This window comes from Canis lupus, chromosome 19 (genome assembly GCF_048164855.1).
Source record: "Canis lupus baileyi chromosome 19, mCanLup2.hap1, whole genome shotgun sequence".
In the NCBI taxonomy this organism is placed as follows: Eukaryota; Metazoa; Chordata; class Mammalia; order Carnivora; family Canidae; genus Canis; species Canis lupus.
In genome coordinates, this window is record NC_132856.1 from 58036674 (window position 1) to 58056865 (window position 20192).

Genomic DNA, 20192 nt, shown 5'->3' on the forward strand with positions numbered 1-20192 from the left:
CTTTAATAGTATTGAGTTGACCAATCCCTTTGTGGCTTACACTTTTTCTTCTTATAAGAAAGAACTGAACTCCGAACTCGTTATAAAAGTGTTTCTTGTAACTTCTGAAACTATTCTGCTTTTGTCTATCAAAGTTAAATCTGCAATGAAATGATTATCTACAGAAAGTGATGATAGGAAGATTCCCTATTCCCCTGTAGATAATCAGTCCTTACTGTCCTCATGTAAAATATTATTTCTATCACTGCCTGGCAATGTCTGCTCTGGCATAGGTTCATTTTCCAAATATAGGTGGGTCTTCTAAAATTTTAGGGCTTTCTGTTCTAGTCCACTAGTCTATTTGTCCATCCTTCTGTCAATATCATTCTGTCCTAATTACAGCATTTTAAAAAGAATTGATGTGTGTTAGGGAAAGTCTTGCTACCTTGCTCTTTAGAAACTTCTGGGTATTCCTGGGTACTGTACAGCCATGTACATTTTAGAGAGTTTTTGTAAAGTTCAAAAACTCCCTGCTGAGGTTTTGATGCAATTTAATGAAAACTATAGATCTATTTGTTTAGAACTGATATTTTGTTCTCCTTTTTAAAAACATTATTCATGTTCTCTCTCTCTCTCTCTCTCTGTCTCTCTCTTTTCCCAGTTGGCTTTTACGTCACTCATGAAAGTTTTTATTATCCCATTAGGGTTTTTTTTTTTAATGCTTTGTTAGAATATGTTATGGACTGAATGTGTTTGTCTCAAAAAATGTGAAACTTTGACCCCCAGACCCTTAGAATGTGACTGTACCTGGAGATAGGGCCTTGAATGAGGGAATTGCATTAAAATGAGGCCATTAGGGTGGGTAGGCTCTAATTCAATGTGACTTGTCTCCTTATAAGAAGAGGAGATTGGGACATACACAGAGAGATAACCATGTAAAGATACAGGATGACAGCCATCTGCAAGTCAAGGAGAGGCCTCAGAAGAAACAAGCTGTAGGGCAGCCCCCCGTGGCACAGCGGTTTAGCGCTGCCTGCAACCTGAGGTGTGATCCTGGAGACCCAGGATCAAGTCCCATGTCAGGTTCCCTGCATGGAGCCTGCTTCTCCCTCTGCCTCTCTCTGTGTGTGTCTCTATGAATTAATAAATAAAATCTTAAAAAAAAAAAAGAGAAAAAGAAACAAGCTCTATGGATACTCTGGTCTTGGACTTCCACCTCCAGGACTGTAAGGAAGTAAATTTGTTTTTATGCCACCTACAATTAATTGTGTTATTTTGTTATTGAAGAAGCCCTAACAAACTAATACAGAGTATGTTTAGCATTTAATTATATATAGGCATACCTCATTTTATTTTGTTTTGCATTATTGCACTTGGCAGATATTATGTTTTTAAAAATTGAAGTTTTGTGACAATTCTGTGTCCAGCAAGTCTGTTGGTGACATTTTTCTTCTTTTTTTCTAATATTTTATTTTTTTATTCATGAGAGACACACAGAGAGAGAGAGAGAGAGAGAGAGAGGCAGAGACACAGGCAGAGGGAGAAGCAGGCTCCATGCAGGGAGCCTGACACAGGACTCGATCCTGGGTCTCCAGGATCATGCCCAGGGCCAAAGGCAGGCACTCAACCACCAAGCCACCCAGGCATCCCGGTGCCATTTTTCTAACAGCATTTGCTCAGTTCATGTCTCTGTGTCATATTTTGGTAATACAGTATTTCAAACTTTTTCATTACTGTTATATTTGAATTGCTGCAATCTCTCTCTCTTTTTAAATATTTTATGTATTTATTTGACACAGAAAGAGAGGGATCCCTGGGTGGTGCAGCGGTTTAGCGCCTGCCTTTGGCCCAGGGTGCGATCCTGGAGACCCGGGATGGAATCCCACATCGGGCTCCCGGTGCATGGAGCCTGCTTCTCCCTCTGCCTATGTCTCTGCCTCTCTCTCTCTCTCTCTCTGTGTGACTATCATAAATAAATTTAAAAAAAAAAAGAAAGAAAGAAAAGAAAAGAAAGAGAGCACAAGCAGGGGGGAGTGGCAGCCAGAGGGAGAAAGAGAAGCAGGCTCCCTGCTTGACAAGGGGCTTGATCCCAGGATCCTGGGATCATAACCTGAGCCAAAGGCAGGTGCTTAACTGACTTAGCCACCAGGTACCCCTGAATTGCTCCAATCTCATGATAAAACTTGAATGGATGAGGAGTTGTTTCTTATGGATGAGCAAGAAAGTGGTTTCTTGAGATGGAATGTGCTCCTGATGAAGATGCTGTGAAGACTGTTGAAGTGACAACAAAGGACTTAGAATATTACATAAACTTAATAAAGCAGCACTAGGGTTTGAGAAGATGGATTCCAATCTTGAAAGTTCTACTGTAGGTAAAATGCTATCAAACAGCATTGCCTGTAGGGATCCCTGGCTGGCTCAGTGGTTTAGCGCCTGCTTTTGGCCCAGGGCGTGATCCTGGAGTCCTGGGATCGAGTCCCACATTGGGCTCCCTGCATGGAGCCTGCTTCTCCCTCTGCCTGTGTCTCTGCCTCTGTCTCTCACGAATAAATAAATAAAATCTTAAAAAAACAAACCCAGCATTGCCTGCTACAGAGAACGGAAGGCAGAGCCAATTGATGTGGCAACTTCACTGTCTCCTAGTAAATTGCCACAGCACCCCCACCACCAGCAGTCACCCCTCTGCTCGGTCGGCAGCCGCCAACATCAGGAAAAGACTCTCCAGCAGCAAAATGATGATGATTTGCTGAAAGCTCATATTATGGTTAGCATTTTTAGCAATAAAGTATTTTAAATTAAGATATATATATATATAATTTTAGACATAATGCTATTGCACACTTAACAGACTACAGTATAGTGTAAACATAACTTCTATATGTACTGTGAAGCCAAAACATTCATTTAGCTCACTTTATTGCAGTATTTTCTTTGTTGTAGTGATCTGCAGTATCTTTGAACCTGCAATATCTTTGAGGTATGCCTGAATAGTTATTTCCTAACTACTTCTGCTAGTTATAAGAAATTTAAAAAATTAAAAAAAATTTTAATAAAGATTTTATTTATTTATTAATGACAGATACACACACAGCGAGAGAGAGAGAGAGGCAGAGACACAGGCAGAGGGAGTAGCAGGCTCCATGCAGGGGACCCGACCTGGACTCGATCCTGGGTCTCCAGGATCACACCCCGGGCTGAAGGCGGTACCAAACCGCTGGGCCATCGGGGCTGCCCTTAAAAAATGTGTTTTTTTTTTTAAATCATGTATTTTTATTTTGAATTTTTAAAAGATTATTTATTTATTTATTTATTTATTTATTTATTTATTTATTTATGATAGACAGAGAGAGAGAGAGAGAGAGAGAGAGGCAGAGACACAGGCAGAGGGAGAACCAGGCTCCATGCAGGAATCCCGATGTGGGACTCGATCCCAGGACTCCAGGATCGCGCCCTGGGCCAAAAGCAGGCGCCAAACCGCTGAGCCAGCAAGGGATCCCCCTATTTTTATTTTTTAAAAGATTTTTATTTATTTATGATAGACACAGAGAGAGAGAGAGGCAGAGACACAGGCAGAGGGAGAAGCAGGCTCCATGCAGGGAGCCCGACGCGGGACTCGATCCCGGGACTCCAGGATCGCGCCCTGGGCCAAAGGCAGGCGCCAAACCGCTGAGCCACCCAGGGATCCCTAAAAAGTTTTTTTAAGTAAAGTCTATGCCCAATGTGGGGCTTGAACTCACAACTCTAAGATTAAGAGTCACATGATCTATAGACTGAGCCAGTTAGATACCCCAAAAATAGTTTTTATTTCTATTTCAAAAACTATTTTGAAAGGGCTCTCAATGGGAAGATTTGCAAAATTCTGAGTGTTGAGTGAGATTCAATAATGAAAGCAACAGCCCACTGAACAATATTAGAAACCAGGAGCCAAAAACCAATATGAATAAACAAATAGGGGGAAAGGAAGGTCTTCTACACACAGAAAGCAAACTAAAGAATGGGAAAAAATTATGGTGTTTAGGGCAGCCCTGGTGGCGCAGCGGTTTAGTGCTGCCTGCAGCCTGGGGTGTGATTCTGGAGACCTGGGATCGGGTCCCATGTTGGGCTCCCTGCATGGAGCCTGCTTCTCCCTCTGCCTGTGTGTCTCTGCCTCTCTCTCTCATGAATAAATAAATAAAATCTTTAAAATTAATTAATTAATAAAAAAATTAATTAATTAATTAATTTAAAAAAAACAGTGAAAATAAATGTGAGCCAAGGATTCTATATCCAGCCAAGATGTCCTTCAAATACCAAGGCTACAGAAAAACATTTTAACATACAAAGAACTTAGGAAAATCTGTCCCCTTCATCACCTCTTGTAACCCACTAGAGCATGAACTTCATCTAAGCAAGTGATATCTGAGAAAATTCAGCCAAGGTACTGATGGGGAGTGTTTTTAAAATATATAAATATACATCTAATAATAGAGCAAAGGTGGAAAGAGGGTAGAAGACTATGTGCAAATGTTATGGATCATGAGAAAGTAGAAAGAATGCAACTAAAATGGGACAAGGGAGATGAGAAAAGGAAGTAACAGAACTCATTGATGTACAGGCAGTGGGAAGGCATTAAGTATACAAAAGCAACCCTGATAAACCAGACAGTAAAAGATAAAGAAAAAAAAATACAGAACTAAGTGCTTTAAAAATGTATAAGTACAAAGACAACAGCCAGCACAAGACTACAAACATTATTAAATAGCAAAGAAAGGAGTATAAGAGAGCAAAATATAGCTTCCTGATAGAGGAAGAAACAGCAAATGATACAAAATATATATAATTATAAACACTTACAATAGCCTAGAACCAATGGCATGCCAATAGCAATGAGCACACCCAGTGTCCAGATCGTGGTTTCTCAAACCATTCTCCAACAGAATCAGGGTTCCCTGGAGAAATTAGTGATTCCAGGACTAGGGCAAGAAAGGAAATGTGATTTTTACATCAGATGAGGAGAGCCTGGAGCAGCATGTACAGCCAGAAATTACAGAAGTGCTAAAAACAAAACAAAAACAAAAAATCCCCCACAAGGTTAGAAGCGTGTCAGAAGGATATGAGAGTCAAACAAAAGAGGTCTCCTTGGCCAAAGCTAGAAAAACTTGAGCAACAAAATACATAATGTAGTTTTGGATTATAACCTAAAATATAAAATATCCATGAGTTCATAGTGATATAAATAACTGATTGCATAAATACATAAATGTGGTAAATAGGTAAAACTCCTATGCAGAAGAATTCAAGAAAACTCATGTAGACAGCCTTCAGGGAGATGGAGCACAACTCCCCACTCCTAAGTGAAGGCTGCACATAATGACTTCCTTCCAAAGAGTACAGGATGGAAGTGCTTAAAGTTTACAATGGAGACATCTGACAAACACACCTCAGCCAGGTGACCAGGGTCAACAATGACAGTGATAAATCATGTTGGTAGCAGGTACGGTTGATATGATGGGATGAAAATAGCTAAAACTTGACCTCTTAGTTTTCCTCCTCAAACCCCACTGCTCTACTCTAATCATAAAGAAAAATATTGGTCATATTCAATCGAGGGACGCTCTTCAAGACACCTGCTCAGTTCTCCTCAAAACAAAGTTATCCAAAACAAGTAAAGTCTGGGGGATCCCTGGGTGGCGCAGCGGTTTGGCGCCTGCCTTTGGCCCAGGGCGCGGTCCTGGAGACCTGGGATCGAGTCCCACGTCGGGCTCCCGGTGCATGGAGCCTGCTTGTCCCTCTGCCTGTGTCTCTGCCTCTCTCTCTCACTGTGTGCCTATCATAAATAAATAAAAAGTTTAAAAAAAAAAAAAAAAAAAAAAAAACAAAAAAAAACAAGTAAAGTCTGGGAAATTGTCACAGCCCAGAGGAACCTAGGAAGACAGGATTACTAAGAGTCATGTGGGGTCTTAGATGGGGTCTTGTGACAGAAAAAGGACATCAGGTGGAAACCAGGGAAATATAAATAAAGTATGGACTTTAGTTAACAACTATGTGTCAACGTTGTCCAGTAACTGTAACAAACATGTCAAAATAACATAAAATATTAATCATAGGGCAAACTATATATGGGATATGTGGGACAATTCAATAACAATAGGCTCACAAGCTTTCCCTGCAATTCCCCTGCATTCCCACTGTCAGATAGGCATGTGTCTGTACTCTAGCTGGACAAAGACCAGGACTATTGATCTAGCATAGAGACAGTACAGACAAGTACACTGAAGGGCCTACCAAAAAAAGGGAAATTGATCCTCACTGTATCTACTAGCAGAATGGGCAGAAAGCATTTGCTAAACCAATAGCTGCCTGTCAGATGCCAGGAGCCTGATTTGTCTGCACCAACAAAGGTGCCGTATTTGAAATAAAGCTGTGGTAAGTAAACCAACCTGCATTTCTGAGTATCTGGATGGCAGTACTAATATCCAAAACCCCTCCATCAATGAGGTGCTACTTCAGGTTTAGGATCTTAAGGAGTAACTACAGAAGCATTCCTTTGACCCTCCCCTAGGTTATAAGCCTCAACTAATGAGTTTGGAAATCAAAACTGCTATTTTGCTGGTTAATAAGTACATCTATTCCCATTATCCATTCTGGGCCCAAGAAACTAACCTCTTCTCACATCTTTATTAGGCATTTGTAATTTATAATTTTTCTAACTTTCCGTGCATAGCTTTTGCACATTTTATTGGATTTCTACATTTCACATTTGATTTAGAAGAGCTCTTAAAAATATTAATGATATTGCCTTTTTTTTGCTATAATGTTATTAAAAACACTTCCCAGTTGGTATTTCTTTATTTTTTTAAGATTTTATTTATTTATTCATGAGAGACAGAGAGAGAGGCAGAGACACATACAGAGGGAGAAGCAGGCTCCCTGCAGGGAGCCCAACACAGGATTCGATTCTGGGACTCCAGGATCATTCCCTGGGCTAAAGGCAGACACTCAGCTGGGGAGCCACCCAGGCATCCCTCTTTTGTCTTTTACTATTAGACATTTTAACTTTTTGTTTTTCAAATAATCATTATATTTTTTCTTTGGATGTCATGAATTTCACTTACGCATCTAGAAACACTGATGTTTTCTTGTAGGATTTTTGTTGTCTTTTCTTAGGTCTACATCTTTAATCCATCTGGAAATTATTTCGTTGTACTAGAAGAGAGGACCATAGATTGAATCAGCTCTTGCCATAAGTTATATATTTTATTCTATTCTTGTGTCTGTTAATACATTTCCAAGGGCTTCTCTATCTGTTGCAGAATTTCTCAACACTGGCGTCATTCACATTTTGGGTAAAATTCTTCTTCTGAGGGGCTGATCCTGTGTATTTTAAGATGTTACAGCATCCCTGGTGTCTACTAAAGATGGCTTTATACTCTCTTCATATCCCCATCAATGAACCAAAAACACCTCCAGATATTTCCATATGTCCCCGAGGTGCAAAGTCAGGGAACTGACTGGGAACTACTGGTCTCTTCTTATAATGGCAACAGACCGGTTCAATTATTTGTGCATGTGATCAGAAAATTCTTCATTCTTCATTTAGAATATTTGCCTTGCTACTCCTTGCACTACTTTTCAGAGACTCTTTTTTATTTATTTATTTATTTATTTATTTATTTATTTATTTATTTATTTATTTATGATAGGCACACAGTGAGAGAGAGAGAGAGGCAGAGACACAGGCAGAGGGAGAAGCAGGCTCCATGCACCGGGAGCCCGACGTGGGATTCGATCCCGGGTCTCCAGGATCGCGCCCTGGGCCAAAGGCAGGCGCCAAACCGCTGCGCCACCCAGGGATCCCCTAGAATTATTTCATTATGATGCCCAGAGAAGTTCCTGATGAAAATTTCATTGGAAATTTCACTAAACTTTATGGCTGTGTCTAGAGAGATGTGGTTCTTTGCATTGAGAAATCTTCAATCCCACCAAGTTGCTTATGTATCATGAAAGTGACACCTGTTACTCCATCAGGAAACACTTGTAATTGCTGTCACGCAGATCCTACATTTGGTGTTAAGCCTATTCCTCAACATTTTATACATACACTTCAATGCCTTTGTATATATATATATTATGAAAATGCAATTTTAGTCCAATTATATATATATATATTTAAGTTTTATTTATTTGAGATAGAGCAAGCAGGAGCAGGGGGGATGGACAGGTAGAGAGGGAGAAGCAGCCCCCCCATCCTCGTGCTGAGCAGGGAGCCCAACATGGGGCTCAATTCCAGGACCCCAGGATCACAACTAAGCCGAGGGCAGACACCCTACTGACTGAGCCACCCAGGGACTCCTACATTACATATTATAAAATATTTAATGGTATCTGGTAAATGGACTCTTTCCATCAGTTCTAACAGTTTATATTTTTGTCTTTAGCTCCCTCAAGAAAGCAAAGCTACCACCTCTAACCATCACACCTACTTCTTTCCTATTCTTTTTTTTTTTCTTTAGATTTTATTTATTTAAGAGGGAGAGAGAACGCGCAGGGGAAGGGCAGAAGGAGGGGGAGAAGCAGAGTCCCCGGGCAGAGAGCCCGCCCCACTCCATCCCAGGACCCAGGGACCAAGACCTGAGCCGAAGACAGATGCGTAACGGGCCGAGCCTCCCAGGCGCCCGTCCGGGTCTTTATTGGATGAATCGGTGCCCCCTACACAGAGCCAAGGAGACCACGAGGGAAGGACACAGAATATACACGCAACAGCAGCAGGAAAAGCCCCGGGCACCCATTAAAACACATTAAAACGACATAAATGAAATCTTAAGGCAGTAAATCAGAGTCAGATCTGTTTTAAGTGCACGTAACACAAACTTTAAAGAATCAATACGTTTCGAGATCCAACCAGCACAATGTGCATCCCTGAAAATGCAGCCGGGAAGGCGCTGAGACCCTCGACGTGGCGGCGCGGGGACCCGCCTCCGGAGCCCCGGCCTCCCGGCCCGTGCCCACCGGCTCCCGGCAGGGGGCGCCCCGCGGGAACGCAGACCCCCGACTTCCGGCCGCAGGGCGGGGCGCCGCGCGGGGGGCGGGCTCGGCTCCAACCGCACTTCCGGCAGCGGAGGCCCCGCGGGGAAAAGGGCTGAGGGGGACGACGGCGTTTCCGCCCGGCTCGGCCACGTGACTCCGCGCCCCGCGCGTCACTCAGACGGGGGCGGTGCAGACGGGCACACCGCCCAATCGGAGACGCTGGGACAGGAGCCGCGTCGAATCAGGAACCGCGGGAGAGGGAGAGCCCGGACCACTGTCCAATCAGGGCAGGGGGCGGGCCACATCGCAGCCTGGGCACCTGCCCCGCGCAGCCCCAGGTGCCCCGTGCGCGCCGCTCTCACCTGCCGAGCCGCGGAGGCGCGGGGAGGGCCCCCGGGAGCCCGGAGCGGGGCCGCGAGATGGTGAGTGCGCGCGGCCCGGGCCGAGATGCGGGGGTCTGGCTCGAGCCGGCTGCAGGCGGCCGCGGGCCCGCGTGTGCCCGCCCTCGGGGTCCCGACCCGAGTGTCCGCCCCCGGCTGTGGGGGGGTCCCCGGCGCCCTGTCACGTTCTCTCCACGGCCGGTGTCACAGACACGGAGACAGGGTGTGGCAGAGAAGGTACCCAAGAGAGGTGCGGTGATGCAGTGGATGTGTTCTGGTGCCCGGGGGACCGAGTTTCTCAAACGCAGAAAGCGAGGGTTAGGGTCAGCACAGCCGGACAGACTCCAGGACAAGGAGTTGGGACCACGTCGAATCGGTAGATGAAGTCGAGGACGGACGGACATCCACCCGGTCCTGAGCTTTCCAATCCATGGACTTGCTGTGTTTCTCCATTTGGACTGAAAACAAAACCTCCAGTACTGGTGCTGATTTAAAAGGTGTCTTTTAAAATACTGTTCCAAAAATTTTAAATAATTAATAAATAAATAAATAAATAAATAAATAAATAAATAAATAAATATTAAAATAAAATAAAATACTGTTCCTGGTTAGAAGTAAATTCACGTTTGAGCATTATTCGTCGAGCCAGTGTCCTTGTTAAGTGCACGGATTTTAATTGACCATCTGTAAATTCTTTGAGTCTTTATATGCAGAAATCTTATCTACAAGTAATGATGTCTCAACCCTTTTCTCGTATTATTTTGCTTTTCATTTATGATTCACCAGGGCCTCCAGTTCATTGTACAATAGAGGACGCTATGTGTCTTGCCTTCTTGACAAGGGAACTGTTTTACTCTTTCAAAATTCTTAACATTGCAGTAGGTGTTTCCATGCACCATCTTCCACAATCAGCCAACTAGCACGTCCTTCTGGTTCCAGAGTATTAAATGCTGCTATACATGAATAATGGTAATGCTCATTGCTTTCTATGGAAGGACATGAAATTTTTTCTGTATTTTCTTTTTTTTAAAGATTTTATTCATGTGAGACACACAGAGAGGCAGAGACACAGGCAGAGGCAGAAACAGGCTCCCAACGGGGAGCCTGATGCAGGACTCGATCCTGGGACCCCAGGATCATGACCTGAGCCAAAGACAGATGATCAACCACTGAGCCACACAGGCATCCCTGAGTTTTCTGTATTTTCTATTAATGGAGCAAAATTAATATTAATTTATGGTCAGTCTTTAGACATTCTTGCATTCCTGAAATAAAATGAGCTTGGTTGTAATTTATTATGCACATTATTTCTCTATATGGTAGTAATACATTTATCTTTTTTTAAAAAGATTGATTATCCATCTATCTATATCTATTTATTGGGAGACTGTGGTAGTGCACAAGCCAGGGGGAGGAGAAGGAGAGGGACAAGCAGACTGCACTGAGTATGGAGCTCAATATGGCGCTTGATTTCACAATCCTGACATCATGACCTGAGCTGAAATCCAGAGCTGTATGCTTAATGGACTGAGCCCCTGGAAGTACTCAGAATTCCCCTCTGGCAGTCATCAGTCTGTTCTGTTTTTATGGATCTGTGGCTACTTTTACTGTTTTTATTTTATCTTGCCCTAGTTTGGCTTGCTTGCCTTCTCATTCCATATGCTTTCACTGTCTCTATTTTATTTACAGCACTTACCCTTCACCTAGATTATATCAGATTTCCTTATTTTCCTCCCACATGAGAATTTAAGACACAAGTGGTTCAGAATTCTCTTTTTTAAAGCACTATACCCTGTAGCTGCATGTAGTGGGAATTATCACCTAAACCAATTTTTAGCAAATGAATGAATGAGAGTTACAGATGTATAGAGAAGTAAGGGCTGAGACAAGGGCTTTACCAGAAGGAGCCCAAAAATGCGTGAAATAAGAATGTTTCATGTTTCTAGTCTTCACAGATCTGCACTGCACAGTCTACTACAGTAGCCTCTGACCACATGAGGCTGTTGCATTTTCGAAATACAGCTAGTCAAAACTGAGTTGGGCTGTATGTGTGAAATCCATACCAGATTTGTAGCACTATGACAAAAATACAGAATATCTCAATAATTGGGTACATGTTGAAATGGGCAAAATAAAAGTTTAATGGGCAAAATAAAAAATATTAAAATGAAAGGCATCTGAGTGGCTCAGTTGGTTAAGCATCTACCTTCAGCTCAGGTTAGGATCTCAGGGTCCTGGAATCAAGCCCTGCATTGGGCTCCTTGCTCAACAGGGAGTCTGCTTCTCCCTCTCTCCTTCTGATTGTGCTCTCTTTCTCTTATTCTCCCTCAGATAAATAATAAAATCTTAAATATATATGTAATTAAAATGAATTCAATACATCTTTTTTATAAGGTGGTTACAAGAAAATTCAAATTTAGATACACTATATTATCTTCCACTCTGATGGTACTGCTCTGGATCAGAGGTTGACAGACCACAGCCCACAGGCCAAATCCAGCCTGCCACTTATTTTGTAAATATACTTTTACTGACACACAGCCACAGCCATTCCATTCCATGTCGTCTGTAGTTACTTTTGTGGCACAAAGGCATAGCTGAGCAATTGCACGGAAACCACATGGCTGGAAAAGCCTAAATGATGTAACAGCCATAATCATATTGTAAGGTGTATGTATGTCTAGAATTACAGCTACTAGGACTTAAGGCTTTGAAGACAAGCAGACTTACAACATTCGAATTGGGTAAAAGTGAGTGTTACTGACTGTCCTTCTAACTTTCCTGTTACATACTGATTATGATATCTACTTGGGAGATTTATTATGAGAAACAAGCTAAAAAAAAAAGAGAAACAAGCTAATGTTTGGAAATCTCTGTGTCAAGTATTTCACACATCAGGGATGCTCAGTAGTACATAGTATTGTTAATACTGATTTGAGGCTGTTATGGGCATTCATGGCTTTAAAATATCACATGGCACGCAACAGTGGAAGAGTTCACCGAATTTGTGGATAAAAGTTTGTTGTGAGACAACGCTAGATACCACTGTACTGTAATTAGAAGACCCAAAGCAGCTTTACTTACCTCATAAGAAGAGTGTTTCCATCTGGACTTCTAGTTCTGCTGCTGTTTATTGTACAGGCAAATTGCTGCACCTGTACTGCAGCGTGGCAGCCTCTATTTGCACTTGTGCATGCAGAAGCCAATGGAATGATGTGCTTTCTCAAAGGATAAGCTTTCTGGGGATCCTGCAGGCCAATGGAGTCCCCGTTCCGGGGCTGGGCAGTTAAGCTTGTCTGCAGGGCAAAGGGTGTGGACTGCTTATTGTGTGTAGAGAACCAGGAGGCTGGTATATAGGTCAGTGCCTCTGGATTTTTACAGTGGGAACAGATGGTCTGGAGGAAGGTGCTACCTGAGACCTTTATGAATTTTATGATCTCAGCAAATTCACAGGCAAACCCTTCTGGATTTCAATTTATTCACTTCTACAGTGGAACTCATAACTGCCTCTTCACAGAACCAGGGCACACTTTTCCTGGACAGACAAGGCTGTTCTGACATCTTGCAATGTCAGTCTGTCTGTTGAAGGAGAGCTGTCACCCATAACTAGTGGTTACCAGCACCCTGGCCCACGAACGCAGGCCCTGTGGTGAGGTCTGAACTTCTGCCTGAGCTCGTTTGCCAATACACTGCCTGTCTCCTAGAGAGAATGTAGGAAAGGAAGGATTGCTGTTTTATAGAAAAACAGGAGACAGATAAGTATTAATGCCTCTCCTGAAGAATATTCTTATTCTACCAGGTAGACCTGCCAGTTGACAGTGTATCAGAGTTCAAGGAAATATGTCCATTCAGGGCCTGGGTTGAGGGTTGGGCATAACCAGGCCCCTTAAGAATCAAATTCTTGGTGGGCAGAGAAGCAGGAAATGCTCCCAGGCCCTCAACATGTTTTCATTCATTAAAACCTCATCTAGGTCCAATGCTGGCTTCATGTGCTAAGGCCTGTAGAGGACAGTGAAGAAAGAGAATAATTTTTTTAAGATTTTATTTATTTATTTATGAGAGACACAGAGAGATAGAGAGAGAGGCAGAGACACAGGCAGAGGGAGAAGCAGGCTCCATGAAGGGAGCCTGATGTGGGACTTGATCCCGGGACTCCAGGATCACGCCCTGAGCAGAAGGCAGATGCTTAACCACCAAGCCACCCAGGCATCCCAGAAATCCTTTTCATCGCAAGGAACTGATGTTTTTAAAGAGGAAATCATTGTTTCATTTGTATAGTATTTCTTTCATATCTCTGACTTATTGTGGACTTCTTTGGACCCTTCAGGTGGAGGGGAAGAGTGAAAATCGTCACAGACTGTGGCAGGATGAGCTCATTAGAGATGCTATTAAATCTACAAGGCCAGCTGGCATCCCTGAGGATGTAAGTGCTGAAGACAGGGAAGGAGATAGGATGACACAGCCCTAGAGTTGATGGGAGGCCACAGAACTACGTGTGAACTTGCTGTGACTCAAGTCCTGGTTCCCCAGTCAGCTTCCCCTCCCCCTTCCTCGCACACACTGGTGGAGAATAGTACCCTGTTGAACCAGAATCTGTGGGATGTTTCAGGACTCGGTGGTTTTTGAGGATGTGGTTGTGGACTTCACCCCGGAGGAGTGGGCTTTGCTGGATTGTGCTCAGAGGAGGCTCTACAGAGATGTGATGCGGGAGACCTGCAGGAACCTGACTTCAGTGGGTAAGGATGGCTTCATCCCTTCACTTACTCTCTAGAGTATAAGTACCTGCAAGCTATCGAGCTTGTTCCAAAACTTGAGCTGAACAATGGGAATTTGTAGCTAAGGAAGACAGACATGGTTACATTACTAGAGGATATAGTCTAATAACTTTCTAATGTATGTATTTGAATCTGCTACTTTCCCTTTTATTTTTTTATTTTTTATTTTTTTGGTTTATAAGAAATTTTATTTCTTATATTTTTTTCCTAAATACTTTATTTTTTTAAATTTATTTTTATTGATGTTCAATTTACTAACATACAGAATAACCCCCAGTGCCCGTCACCCATTCACTCCCACCCCCCGCCCTCCTCCCCTTCTACCACCCCTAGTTCTTTCCCAGATACTTTCCCTTTTAAATGCTTTTCACCTCTGTAAGGGTTATAACTCTTTGCTTTAAGAGGAACAACCCTTGTTGGGGAGCATTACATTTGGAAATATTTTTTTTAAGATTTTATTTATTTATTCATGAGAGAGAGAGAAAGAGAGAGACAGAGAGACAGAGGGAGAGAGAGAGAGGCAGAGACACAGGCAGAGGGAGAAGCAGGCTCCACATAGGGAGCCCGATGTGGGACTCGATCCTGGGTCTCTAGGATTATGCCCTGGGCCAAAGGTGGCGCTAAACCGCTGAGCCACCCGGGCTGCCCTACATTTGGAAATATTAATTAAAAATAAATTACTCTTCTTACTGAGGAAGTTTCATTTTGTCAGACACATTGGCATCTTTTTTTTTTTATTTTTCCCATCCTCACAAATATCTTTGTTCACACTGAAAAACCTTCCATATTTTCTCTTTTAAAGTTAGTATTGAGCATGTGCAGTTTGTCCAATTCCTTTCCACATTGCTTTCCTGACAATAGGGTGTTTATGTCGCCATAAATCTCAATCTTCATGGAGTATTTCCAGTAAATTGCACACCATTTTGGCCTCTTGTCTTTGTTGTTGTCAAAGTCCTGAAATAGCCAAAACTCTTCAAGGTTTGTTGTGGTCCTTTGCTCAAAAGTACATTCCTCCTTATAAAATGTGTTTATTTTTTTGGATCACTATTTGAAAAGAAGTGTGCTCCCAACTTATTTTTTTTTGCCTTCATCTCACCAGTTCTTTCCAAAGAAAGAAAGTTTTGTTGCTGTTTTTCATATCATAACACTCAAAACCAGGTCAAATCCTCTATAGTATATGTTTGGGGAAGAAATATGACATGAATGGACTACAGTAAGATTCAGAAGAAATATTCCTGGTCCTTCATTGTAGGTGAAAACTGGAAATGCCATGGTATTGAAGATCAGCACAAGAACCTGGGGACATGTATGAGGTGAGTGGCATCAACTTGAGAGAAAGCAGGTCTCAGGAGAGAGTCTGAGTATGCCATGATATTAATGTGTGTATGTGTCTCTGTGTGTGTGTGTGTGTCTGTGTGTGTGTACACATATGTAGGTATACATCAGATGATGAGTATTCACAGAGAATTTTCACCAGTTCTATAAAAGTGGTGCATGTGTTGATTATTTGAGATAGTTCAGTTGTAAACAGCCATCAGGAAACAAAATCCAAAAGGTAAAAAACACTGAAATGGTAAATGGGACAGAGCCCTCAATCAGAGCATTTAGCTTATGTACCACTTTAGAACAATTCTGACAGGGCAGGAAATGTACACATTCATTGAATATGGTAAAAACGTAATCCTATTAATTGTTAAAAGCCATCAGTGAATTGTTAGCTAATCACTGGTAACATGATGCTTATTTGTAACAGGTGTCATGCGGTGGAGATACTCTCAGAAAATAATGGAACTAATCAATGTGGAGAAACCAACCAGATTTCAAATTTTATATTGCATAAGAAACTTTCTACTGGAGTAATAAAGTCCTATGAATACATTAAGTTTGAAAAAGCCATCATGGATACTACATCCCTAAAGAGTCCCATAACATCACTTCAACATGGACAGAAATCCCATCGATGTAAGGAATGTGGGAGAACTTTTATTTGTTACTCATCATTTAGGGCACACATAAGAGCTCACACTGAAGAGAAACTGTACACATGTAAGGAATGTGGAAAAGCCTTTATATACTTCTCCAAACTTAGGGTTCATATAAGAACCCACACTGGAGAGAAGCCTTATGAATGTGAAAAGTGTGGGAAAACCTTCAGATCTCCCTCAAACCTCTGGACACATAGGGAAACTCATACTGTTGAGAAACCCTATGCCTGTAGAGAATGTAATAAATCCTTCTCTTCTCCCTTGTCTCAGAAAACATGCGAAGGTTCACAGTGCAAAGCCTACGAATGTAAGGAATGTGGGAAAGCCTTTCTTCATCCTTTTTACCTGATCATACATGCAAGAATGCACACTGGAGAGAAAGCCTATAAATGTGTGGAATGTGGGAAGGCCTACAGCTGGCCCTCTGACCTCAGGATTCACATGAGAACACACTCTGGAGAAAAGCCTTATGAATGTAAACAATGAAAAAAAAATGAATGTAAACAATGCGGGAAATCCTTCAGCTCCCCTTCATCGTTTAAGAGACATTTGCGAACTCACACAGGAGAAAATCCGTATGCATGTAATAAATGTGGAAAAGCCTTCAGCAGTCTCTCATACTTTAGAACACGTGAGGATTCACACTGGAGAGAAACCCTATATATGTAAGCAATGTGGGAAAGCTTTCAGTTGGTCATCATCATTTCGAGGACATTTGAGAACTCACAGTAGAGAGAAACCCTATAAGTGTAAGCAATGTGGTAAAGCCTTCAGTAGACTCACATCCCTACAAAGACATGTGAGAATTCACAGTGGGGAGAAACTCTAAATGTAAGCAGTGTGGGAAAGACCTCTGTGGTACCTTATCCTTAAAAAAAAAAAAAAAAAAAAAAGACATGGAAACCCTAACAGGAGGGAAACCTTATGTCAGTAAATGTGGGAAAAACTTCATGTAAATTACATCACTTATTGTGCACAAAATTTACATACTATTAGAAAAATTTTATAAGCATTTTATATTGTTGACATTATTAGTGCCTTAAAGTAGACTCCTATCACATTATTTCTAGTTCTTTCTGAGAAAAACATTTAGGAGATAAATACTCCTTTAAGCATTATTTTGCTAAGGCAGCCCTGACAAATTGCCACAAAGTTGGTAACTTAAAGGAACAGAAATTTATTCTCCAGATCTGGAGGCTAGAAGTTGGAAATCAGGGTGTCATTAACATTGGTTCCTTCTGGGCTCCTGGGTGGCTAAGTTGTTTTAGCATCCAACTCTTGATTTCAGCTCAGGTCATGATCTCAGATTGGTGAGACTGAGCCTCATGTGGGCTCCCTCTCCCTTTGCCCCCTATCCCCACTCATGTTCTCTGTGTCTCTATTAAACACACACACACACACACACACACACACACACACACACACACTGGTTCCTTCGGACGGTTCTGAAGAGGAACATGACCCATGTCACTTTACAAGCTTCTAGTGGCTACCAGCAACTCTTAGTGTTCTTGACACTTATCATTTCAATTTCTCCCCCCGTCTTAACATCACCATTTCTACCTGCTCTATCCCCTTTTCTTGTAAGGACACGTGTCTTAGGATTTAGTGCCTATGACCTAATCCAGGATGATCTCATCTTGAGATACTACATCTGCAAGGACTCTTCAAATAAAGATTCAGAGTGGACATATCTTTTAGATGGCCACCATTTTGCCACTATATACCCTGTCTGCCAAATTACATGTTTTGATACACGATATTTTAATTATGAATTGCTTACATAGAAATTATTTACCCTATAAAGTCTTTTGGAACAGACCTTTTGAAGTGTATTTTTAAAATGTAACTATTGGGATTTTATTTTATTTTATTTATTTATTTATTTTTTAAATTTTTATTTATTTATGATAGTCACACAGAGAGAGAGAGAGAGAGAAGCAGAGACACAGGCAGAGGGAGAAGCAGGCTCCATGCACCGGGAGCCCGACGTGGGATTCGATCCCGGGTCTCCAGGATCGCGCCCTGGGCCAAAGGCAGGCGCTAAACCGCTGCACCAACCAGGGTTCCCACTATTGGGATTTTAGATCGTGTTATTTATTTCTAGTTTTCATTACATTTCAGGCATGTGGTTATTATGATAAAGATACTTTGGTGTCATTGTAATTTTGTTTCTTGCACATACTGGGATTTATATACTGGACATCTATCCTCTCTTCCCTCCTTTCTAAGGAAAACAATATTTTTGAGGTTCTCAGTCTTTAGTATTTACAAAAATATATGTTTGCCATTTCTTCTAGTTAGTGGACACAATATTTTATTTTCTGGCAGAGATTCCTCAGTGTAAAGCTGTTGAAATGAAGACACCCTCATCTGACTTACTTTCCTCTTTTGCCCATTTTTGCTCACCTGAGCTCTCGGCTCAGATGGAATTGGATACAGAGCTTTGAGTTAAAAAGAGAGATCTTATTACTTGAATATGATAAAAGCTAGAATAGCTATTTCAGGATAGATTATGACATGTCAATGTGGGTAAGCCTGGGAACTACATTTCCCAGAATCTTTTCCCAGTATTGTCCCAGATTAGGAATGGCAATGAGATAAGAAGGCAGAAATGAACATTAAGTCATAATTAGTTTTATTTATTTTTTTTAAAAAATTATTTATTTATTTATTTATTATTTATTTATGAGAGAGAGAGAGAGAGAGAGAGAGGCAGAGACACAGGCAGAGGGAGAAACAGGCTCCATGCACCGGGAGCCCGATGTGGGATTCAATCCCGGGTCTCCAGGATCACGCCCTGGGCCAAAGGCAGGTGCTAAATCGCTGTGCCACCCAGGGATCCCCCATAATTAGTTTTAGAAGTTATCCTACATTGAAATGTGTGCATTAGATCTTGGTGGGCACCAATTTCCAGCAGATTTTCCTGCCTTCTGGGCCTGTTGATCAAGAGTGTCTGAAAACCATAGGACACTTGGGTAGCTCAGTGGTTTAGTGCCTGCCTTCAGCCCAGGGCATAATCCTGGAGTCCCGGGATCGAGTCCCACATCGGGCTCCTGCGTGGAGCTTGCTTCTCTCTCTGCCTGTGTTTCTACCTCTCTCTCTCTAGAGTTGGTCCCTAGTGTGAAAAGGGGACAGGATCATTTACATAGTTTTACCCCAGCATATGTCCTTTCCTACAAGCAGAATGATATCTATGCAAGTTTTTGGTAATCCAGCAAATCCAAGGAGAATTGTAGCTGCTGAGAAGATCTTTCCTAAGAAAAATGAAATGCTATCATCTCTAGAAACAATATTTGCTTCTTTCCAATTCTATATATTGATCATTGTGTTTTCTGATTATCACATCATGGACTAATGTACTGATAAATATTTGGAGTAAAAGTAGAAATACTTGGTTTTCCATTGATTTGGTTCTTCCTTTCAATGGGAAGCCTCTTAGGCCCTGGTTTAAGTACTTAAGCTATAGTGACTTTAAGTCACCATATCTGAAAGTAGCCAGAGGACTTTTAAGACCTGAAAATGACTTTTAAGAAGAAACCAAATGGTGGCATCTGCTTAAGATTCATCCAAGGGGGCAGCCCCAGTGGCCCAGTGGTTTAGTGCCGCTTTTGGCCTGGGGTGTGATCCTGGAGACCCAAGATCGAGTCCCACATCGGGCTCCCTGCATGGGGCCTGCTTCCCCCTCTGCCTGTGTCTCTGCCTCTGTGTGTGTGTGTGTGTCTCATGAATAAATAAAATCTTTAAAAAAAAAGATTCATCCAAGGGTAGGGCACAATCTGTTCCCCAACTGGGACTTTAATCTAGCTAACAGGTAAGAATAAAGTTGTTTCTTTCTTTGACAAAGTCCTGGATGGGCTCTGATTCCTAATGCACTTCCTTCAATGCAAAGGGATTCAATAACAATGTTCTGGCCTTCATGTCTGCCATTGAGATCAACAGGAAGACTCTTTAGTTACACAATTTTAGGGTATCATGACTACACCGCCTACCAGAATGATCAGAGCAACTTGGAGAGCACCCTGATGTGGCTTACACAAAATGGGGCAGGACTGTCCCTAATTTTA

The 20192-nt window shown here is 42.0% G+C and overlaps 1 protein-coding gene across 1 annotated transcript; it reads left to right on the forward strand.

Moving 5' to 3' along the window:
* The first annotated feature begins 9265 nt into the window (after window positions 1-9265).
* Window positions 9266-18799, forward strand: LOC140611114 (uncharacterized). The gene is made up of 5 exons (XM_072787925.1): window positions 9266-9407; window positions 13693-13788; window positions 13975-14101; window positions 15393-15453; window positions 15894-18799. Exons 1-5 carry the CDS (start codon window positions 9405-9407, stop codon window positions 16609-16611), a joined length of 1005 nt encoding a protein of 334 aa, XP_072644026.1. The 5' UTR covers window positions 9266-9404; the 3' UTR covers window positions 16612-18799.
* Window positions 18800-20192: the final 1393 nt, after the last annotated feature.